Source organism: Botryllus schlosseri, chromosome 7, assembly GCF_051294905.1.
Source record: "Botryllus schlosseri isolate E-star chromosome 7, Bs_hap1, whole genome shotgun sequence".
Classification (NCBI taxonomy): domain Eukaryota; kingdom Metazoa; phylum Chordata; class Ascidiacea; order Stolidobranchia; family Styelidae; genus Botryllus; species Botryllus schlosseri.
In genome coordinates this window covers 2,839,681-2,848,809 of record NC_137242.1, presented here as the reverse complement: position 1 = coordinate 2,848,809, position 9,129 = coordinate 2,839,681, and the positions used below count along the sequence as shown (strand labels likewise).

Below are 9,129 nucleotides of genomic sequence, written 5' to 3'. Positions count from 1 at the left end.
TGGCAAAGTTTCAGTGGAAACTCTGTAGAAGATGAAGATTTGGATTTGTTTTTGTAGAATGTACACTGTGTCGGAATTTTATATTCATATTTGTGAACAGGTGGACGAAAAATCATCGAACATGGTTAGAAGCTAAGTAGCAGAAAAAGTCTGAAGAAGAGTACCCTAGTTATTAGTACTTAATGATTGATAGACATTTCAAAGAAAATAAACTTTAACATAACCGGAGAGTTTTTGGTGAAAAACCGAAAACTTGAGTATATAAGTCGGATAAGTTTCAAATGTAAAGAAACTATTCTCTCAGTTTTTAATTAAAATTCATAAAATTTAATCACTGTCATATTATTGCACAAAAAGTTTTCTTTTACGATTTTATATTCAGTTGGAAAAGGCTTGAAATAATAGCAATTATTGTAGTTGGATCCAGTGTAGTTGTAGGTTGTTGATTTGGTGTCCTACAACAGCATCAGCAATACAAGACTGGAATTCCAGGTGATTGACAAAAGCTCTGTGGGTAATTTTGCAGCGATATTAACATTATTGAACAATTTGGCCCTTTTTGGCCCCTTTTCCGGCGCTGTTTGGCCCTTTTTCTCAAAAGATGTCTGGCAACCCTGACGTGCCGTTCGCCTGATTTATATCTATTTTTACACCCATGATTTACAGTGTTTATCGCTCCTCACACGGAAACGGCGTGACGCTGATACGATTAACAGCAAAGAACAGCTTCGTTTTGTTACCCTACCAATAGGATATATGGACAAGGACATGGTAAAATCGTGTGTGCATTGCCGCAGAATACGATTATATCACACATATTAATGTGAATTCTGCGGGTCGTTGTGTACCTTGAAATAAGTTGTATCCAGTTTGGGTGTAAAATAGATGACTATTAGATTCAGAAAAGGTATAACTCATTTTCCGGAATAAAGTATTAGTTTCCCTACCAATAAGACATATTGACATGATGAAATCACGTGAAACGATTGTGAATAGCCTTCTGTAGCAATCAGATCCGACATATTTAGGTGGATTTTAGAGTAACTTGTGTACCTCGAAATTAGTTGTATCTAGTCTGGGTGTAAAATAGATGACTATTACATTCAGAAAAGGTATAATACATCTCCCGGAACAAAGTTTAAGTTACCCTACCGATAACATATATTGGCATGGTCGAGTTGCGTGAAACGAATGTTAATTGGCCTTTGTAGCGATAATAAGACATATTTAGGTGGATTTTAGAGTAACTTGTGTACCTCGAAATGAGTTGTCTCTAGTATGGGTGTAAAATAGATGACTATTAGATTCAGAAAAGGTATAACTTATCTTCCGGAACAAAGTATAAGTTACCCTACCGATAAGATATATTGGCAGGGTCAAATTGATCGAAGCAATGGTGTATTGTTGCGAATGCGATCACATCACAGAAATTTTGGTGGACGTTTACTGGTACTTATGCAGCTGGAAATAAGCTATTTCATATTGTTATGTAATTTATACCACTATTGAATCCAGAAAAGGTATTAACTCATCCTCCCGGAGGTAATTCGTTAAAAATGGTAATGGTAGGTCACATCTTTTTTCCGGTTTGGAAATTTCATACAAGTATTCGGCCCAGATGACAGCAGTGATCAGCTGCAGAGATGAGCGGATTTGAAATTTCTAAGTCCTAATCCAATCCAAATCCGAACCTTCAAATCCAAATCCAAATCCTAATCCATAACTTTTTCATATTCCAGTCCATGTCCAATCCTAATCCGATTCCAACTGGAAATTTAGAAAAAATACTCATTTATGCAATGGAGGGATTCGAAAATTTTCTTTCACAACCAACGATTCACTTGATTCAAGATAACTTAGTAACCATAAGTACATTAATATCTGATCTGACTAAAGTTTGTCGCCATTCGCCACACGACATTTCAATCTCCCAGAAAATAGGTAAATCCAGTCCAAATCCTAATCCGTTCTGAAAAAAATGTCTAATCCAAATCCAATCCAAATCCGACAAAATTTCACAAATCCTGTTTTTTCAAAACGTAATCCTAATCCATGCTCATCTCTGATCAGCTGCAGCGTTTGCGAGGTTAGTGTCGATATCGGGGAATACCCAGATCGAGTCAAGTGAGTGTGACCATAGTGTCCCATATGGTGTTGATACAAGCAAATCTCACGCCTCAATGAAATTGTATCACTTCACAATTTCCATTTGGCTACAGGCAATTTGACGGTCATTTTTGACCGGCTTGCCGAGCATTAAATTTGGTAAAACGGGTATCAATCGAAAGCTGACGCTGCACTGATTACGAAAATATAAATTTTATTCCGCTCGTGGCCCTGGAACTCCCACAATCAGCCTCGAATTTTTCATTGTTATGGAGATTGGCATTGGGACGCAACAATGCTGTCTGGCGAAACGAGAGAGTAGCTCAAGAGAAAAAGAGCCAGACAGCATTGTTCAGCATTGTTGTTGGGGATCCGGACCACGCACCGCACTCGCAAAATACATACCCATAATTTACTGAAATCAGTGTAATTGCAATCGCAATGGTATATTCCTAAAGTTGGGTAAAGCCGTTTGGATGTTTTAAGAGTTCAAGACCTGACCAATCATTCTGTCACGCGCAACATTTTCGAAAACAACCACCAACTCCAGTCTGAATCGCAATAAATTAGCCCGTGATCAGTCATCTGTCCGTGTGGCGTGTGCAACTGTGCTGTGTGCACTGCGCACTGTGCAACCTCATCTCGCCGCCCCGTTGTAGCTTGCCGCAGAGCCACAGTCTCCAAGTGGCTGCCGCACCACTGGTCCAGTGTCCACATTCAAGTCGAAATACAAACAATTTCTACTGAATCAATACTAGTCAGCCCACGACCAGACATATCGATCTCGTCTTCCTACACATGCAGCCTCTTTTTGTCGCCTGCCCTTTTATCTTATATTTTTTACTTTTCATTCAGTGAGCAATGAGCATGCCCCTTTGATTTCAAAGACTGGTCCAAGTTTTGTCGACACCTTCCTATCTTTTTACTGTATTGCAGTCTCGAGGTGTATTGAAATGAAGAAATGGTTAATAATAAATTGTGAGGGTGCCAAGTAAAATGATCATACTTAACTGGACTTGCCGCCCTATTTCTTGTCGCATTCTTTTTCTATACTATCTTCTTTACTTTCATTCAGTGTGCATGCCTCCTCTTTACATCGCCTAGGCCAAGGTGGGTGTCAGATTCCATAGACTACTCCTTGTCGCTTCGACATCTTCCTGTCTTTTCATTGTATCGCATTTTTGTGGTGTATTGAACTGATAAAATTGCTAATAAACCAATGATGATGATGACATCACATTTGACTGGACTCGATCTGGGGATTCCCCGGTATCAATAGAAGCCTTGCATTTAGCAAAGCAGCAGCGAATCAGAATATTCCCACTGGATTTGGGATTGTCTGTTTTCAATCGATGTCTGCAACCTGACTCGAAAATCCAAACTGAATGGTTTGCCCCGATTAAGGCCGGCCGAGGGAGCTAGCGTAACTGCGGGCGATATGGATTCAGCAAATAACGCTCAGCAAAAGCCGACTGGTTGGTATCAAGCTCGTTCTTTTCACAATTTCGCTCATGAATCTTTCGGCACTTCTTGGTTCGTGAAGACTTATTGACTCATACAAAAGCTAAGTGTATTTCTAGTCAGTGTTGGGATGGCTCGAGACGATTACCAGTGAACCCGTCCCTCGGTGAACCCGTCCCGTGGTGAACCCGTCCCTCGGTGAACCCGTCCCTCGATGAACTCGGCGCCTCCGGCAACCCTAATATCCCCCTCCCCCAACCCTAATATCCCACCCCGGCAACCCTAATATCCCACCTCCGGCAACCCTAATATCCCACCTCCCCCAACCCTAATATCCCACCTCCCCCAACCCTAATATCTCAACCCTAACCCTAATATCCCACCTCCGGCAACCCTAATATCCTACCCCAACCCTAATGTCCCCCCTCCGGCAACCCTAATATCCCACCTCCGGCAACCCTAATATCCTAACCCTAATATCCTCCCCCAACCTTAATATCCCCCCTCCCCCAACCCTAATATCCCACCTCCGGCAACCCTAATATCCCACCTACGGCAACCCTAATATCCCACCTCCACCAACCCTAATATCCCCCCTCCCCCAACCCTAGTATCCTACCCGAACCCAATGTCGCACTCCCCGAACCCTAATGTCTCCCCCCCCTACCCAACCCTAACACCCCACCTCAACCTACAGTTGCAATAACGAGCAGACCACGCGTGGTTGATATGTGAGCAATAACAATCGTTGGGATATATTTTTCATCTGAACAAGTCACACACAATATACAATGCGATAAGACCCAATGCGATGTCATGAACAGATACGAGGATGTCGAACGTCGCACGTTCGCCCCTCACCAAGTCAATTCAACAATGAGCCGACCACGCAATCGTGATCACGTGATCTGATCACTCCGTAACTGCGTGATCTACGCATGCCCTGACCTCCTTACAAGATCGACAAATCAGTTGATAATAACATTATTAGTTTAATAATTCATATTAATACTTGTTAATACACTTAATTTCAAAATTTCCCGAGGGCGGAATTCACCGAGGGCCGAGTTCATCGAGGGACGGGTTCACCGAGGGACGGGTTCACGGGACGGGTTCACCGAGGGACGGGTTCACGGGACGGGTTCACCGAGGGACGGGTTCACTGGCAACCCTCGAGACATGACTTGACTCGAGTCAGACTTCAGTCACCCTTTTCGTTTGACTTGACTTGACTCGAGTCACTTTGCTAAAATGACTTGACTTGACTTGACTCGGCGTACCAGAAATGTGGATTGACTCGTGACTCGAAGCAAAATTCACGAGTCAATTTCAAGTCATCAAGTAATCGGTGTTGATAAAAGTCACCGTATCTTGCATATGTTCGGATTGTTCGCAAAACGCTGGTGTAACCCGTGAGAGCGACCAATCATTCAATGATCGTGTGTTTCATTGAGCCTCCATTGTTTTCTCACAAATAAATTGACCGCAAACGAAGTGATCGAAGCTAAACAGCTTATGTTGTCGTAAACTAGTAGTGAAGTAATATAATAGCAAAATGTCTATTTCTATTCTCTGATCTTACCTTAACCAAACCCCTTGTCCTATTGAAACTGAATTCGAATATAGTTTATATAGTCCTCAACCATTGGCGCAAGCTCTAATTGTATCATATCAATTTGTAAATGGGTAATGTATTGCATCTTGTCAATTCGTTTCTCTATTCTCTATTTTGGCTGGTAACTATTAACTGAGGCTACGTAGTATAAGAGTTCTACGTATATGTGAGCGATACAGCGCCTTCTTGCGTGTATATTTAACTTTATATTCGTTCATGGGTTCAGAATCAATAACCACTCAATCTGTATTTCAGACAGCTAGCAAATTACAATGACGTAATCACTAATCATGTCTCATACTTTGAAAATGCAACTTGACTTGAATTGTGACTTGACTCGTGACTTGGCTTGACTCGACTTGACTCGAGTCACCTCCAAAAATCGAGTGACTTGACTTGACTCGAGTCAGAATGTGTAATGACTCGAAATGACTCATGACTCGAAGGTAGTGACTTGATCCCAACACTGTTTCGAACTAGTACCGGTCATCATATCTTGTTTGTTTCAGACTAGTACATTTTCTATTCTTTTCCTCCGTTTATCCTAACATGTGCTCTTACATTTATCCTGTCAGTCTTACAATTCACTGTTGCAGTACGATGTATGCAATTTATAGCCAATCTACTTCGATCAGCAGCAGTAGACTTGATGATCAACAGATCACTTCGCTGCAGCATCATCTTGCCATCATGAAGCATATTGGCATTATTCTAGGAACTGTACATTGTACACCTCTCATTTGCTTTGAAATTGACATTGTAACAAAATTTTTTGTATGTGTCCGTGTGTTTCTGAAGTTTACGCTATTTTGTTGCCTGTTTTGTTATAATTTTCTCTCTCTCTCTTCATCGTGAACCAACATATCCTGGCGCTTCATAATTTTGATTGCATGCCAATTTTTACGCGATTATTTCTGATTCTGTGTTCAAGTTGTATGTGATGAGCCCATCATAACTCAACTCGACTCAAGTAAATTTATGTATTTACTCGACTTGTACTTGAGTCACTATGCATGACTCGAACCAGTCATATGACTCGAGACTAGCACGGCTAAGACAGCTATTTCATTTGAATAATATATTCATATTTATTCCCGAAACTTTTTGACTGACACTCATCAGGGGATATATCGTCAGCAATAGGGCAGGCAAGGAGAGAACGAAGCAAAACAAGTTGGTGTGTGATTTTTAAATGATACCAATGTACCACTAAATGAGACTCCGAATATGTAAGCTGATGTTAAATATAAAGGTAAGCTATTACCAGGGTTGTAACCAAGTCACAAGGCTCCGACTCACAAGTCAATCTCACTTTTATAGTTTTGACTCGAGTCAACAATTCACCACCGAGTCAAGTCCGAGTCCAAGTCAGCAAGTAGAGGGTCGAGTCCGATTCATGGTATTATGACTCGAGTCCGAGTCCAAGTCATTGTGTTGACTGCTCAGTTTGCAGTTGAAGTCTTGTTAAACCCACTTTTTATAACTCTACATGGTGATATCGAATAGTTCGCATTTATAATATACTAATTTTCTTCACTTTAATTTTCCTCACTTTTAGGAATTTCTGTTCGTATTTTCAAGTACCCGTACCAATAGACGAAATCCCAATAGTGTGGTTACTTTACTATTCTTCAAAATTACAACGTAATATCGGTCTTGGCCGTCTGAGTCTCGAGTCATATGACTTGGTTCGAGTCATGCAAAATGACTCGAGTCCAAGTCGAGTCAATACACAAATTGACTCGAGTCGAGTCATTTCAGTAATTTGATAAAATGACTCGATTCAAGTCGAGTCATCAGAAAATCGTGACTCTGGTCGAGTTGACTCGAGTCATTACAACCCTGGCTATTACTCCCTCCTTTTTCGAGAGCTATCTTCATCGAATTGATGAGAAACGCGGTTTGCTCCGTTGAATTTGGTTTCAACAATATAATGTATAGACAGATACATGGGATCGCCATTGAAGCCTAATTTAGCTAATAGCCTATATTTGTGGTGTTCTATGAAGATAAGCTCTTCTCTTCTTGTAGTAAACCGCCCTTATACCACCGCTAGGTCGATGACATATTCGTTATTTTCTATAATGAATCTGATTGAGATAGTTTCCTACATAATTTAAACAAATTGCACCCGGCAATGCAATTCACGTCGGAAAAGGAAATTGACAACTGCCTGGCATTTCTTGACGTTCTAGTGGAAAAACATGACGGTCAATTCCTTACATCTGTTTATAGCAATCCTACGTTCTAAGGTCATTATCTTGGATGGAACTCTTTTTGTCCAAAAGGTCGTAAAATCAATTTGATCGGCACCTTGGTCCACCGGGCGCTGATGATTTGCTCCATGGATAAATTGAATTCAGAACTTGATTACATCGCAAAATTTTCATTGGCAACGGATACCCAGAGTATGTTATCAAGCGCACAATAAATAATGAGTTTCGTCATTGGAATGATACTAAACCACAAGAAACTTCCAAAGAAGTTGTTTACGGAAGTAGCGATGTATGCATCCATCTACCTTGGATCGGCTCGGTTTCATATCGATTTGAGAAACAACTGACTTTAGCTGTCCACCGTTGTTGTACAACTGTAAAATCCAATGTTGTCTTTACTGCTATACCAATGTTTCCTGCAACCCAAAAAGACATTCTCCCGGCTTCACAACAAAGACAAGTAATTTATCAATTCAAGTGTCACTGTGATTGTCGGTACGTACTCACTACGTAAGGAGAACTTCCAAGCAGTTTTAGTAACGTATCAGAGAACGCATTCCACCGTCTATCAAATCGTATATTTATAAGTCACATCAAAATAATACGTTTGTTCTCGAACACAACCAAGCCACCGTTCAAAAGTCTTCCATCAGTAAACACTTGCTGGAAAATCCAACGTGTGCTGTCAATTATAACGAGGACATGTTCTCTATAGTGGGAAAGGGTCGTAATTTATTGCATTGGTCTGTTCTTGAGTCCACCATCATCACACTATGTGTCAACCTAGTCTATGCCAACAGAAAGAATTCGTGTATCATTTAAAAATCGCACACTGACTTGTTTTGTTTCGCTATCTCCGTGCCAGCACTATAGGCTTGTTCTCTCATTTTTCGAATTTTGTATTTTACCATGCGTCACGTCATAATTAGTGATGCTTATTGTTATTGAACATAGTTTCTTTGAGTGCTCGCATTGTTGTTACTCCGAAAAAAGTCACCGTCTCGTTCTCTCACTCTCTCATTGAAAGAATATTATACTTCTACTTCACAAACTGTAAATAGCAAAAAGTAAGTAAGCAAATCACAAAATATTATGGAGTATGAGTAGAAGTAGGGAAAAATAAGTTCCACTTGAGAAAGTACTAGAAGTGGAGGAAAACTACTTGAGTATTTCAAAAAAGTACAAGTACTTTGTTACTGACAACCTCTGATCCCCTTTCACGGTGTACGGTTGATAAAAGGCTGACAATTCATACCTGAATCTTTACCGTCTTGGATGAAAAGCAAATAGACATTAGCACACTCAGCACACTTCCTTTTGATTACATATAGATTGACTCAGTATGGTCCTTTATTTCATTTTGACTACGGTATGTCTGGGAGAACGATGACATTTCATTTCGCTTCATAGAACACCAGCGGGCTTCTGGGGATGGAATGAAGACTTCTCTAAGGAGTAAGGGTATGATTTTTCCATCTCTAGCAAATGTCACATAACTCATTTACTAATGGTGTGTGTGTGTTTGCTTCGAAAATAGAAAGTGGAGGTAGTACGGAACAGGCAAATCCAGAAGCCGTTCCCTGCTCTCTACAAGAAAAGAACCAATCCGGTATGATATCCTATTTCTCCACGTACCGTTATTTATTTTATTGATTTTTGTTCTATATTGGTGAATAGCCCTAGTAGCGACCATAACTGCCTTAACACCAGGGAAAGTTAGCATAGCTCTGT

The 9,129-nt window shown here is 40.6% G+C and overlaps 1 protein-coding gene across 3 annotated transcripts in view; it reads left to right on the top strand.

Annotated features, from left to right (window-relative positions):
• Positions 1 to 3,342: 3,342 nt before the first annotated feature.
• Positions 3,343 to 9,129, top strand: part of LOC145443799 (uncharacterized) — a 47,227-nt gene continuing 41,440 nt past the window's right edge. The window contains exons 1-3 of one of the 3 annotated variants that reach the window (XM_080321759.1): positions 3,343 to 3,581; positions 8,809 to 8,859; positions 8,936 to 9,007. In XM_080321759.1, coding sequence (XP_080177885.1) covers positions 3,545 to 3,581; positions 8,809 to 8,859; positions 8,936 to 9,007 — 160 coding nt within the window. In that variant the 5' untranslated portion in view covers positions 3,343 to 3,544. The remainder of the gene's footprint in view (positions 3,582 to 8,808; positions 8,860 to 8,935; positions 9,008 to 9,129) is intronic. The other 2 variants (XM_080321763.1, XM_080321760.1) reach the window with 2 other exon arrangements.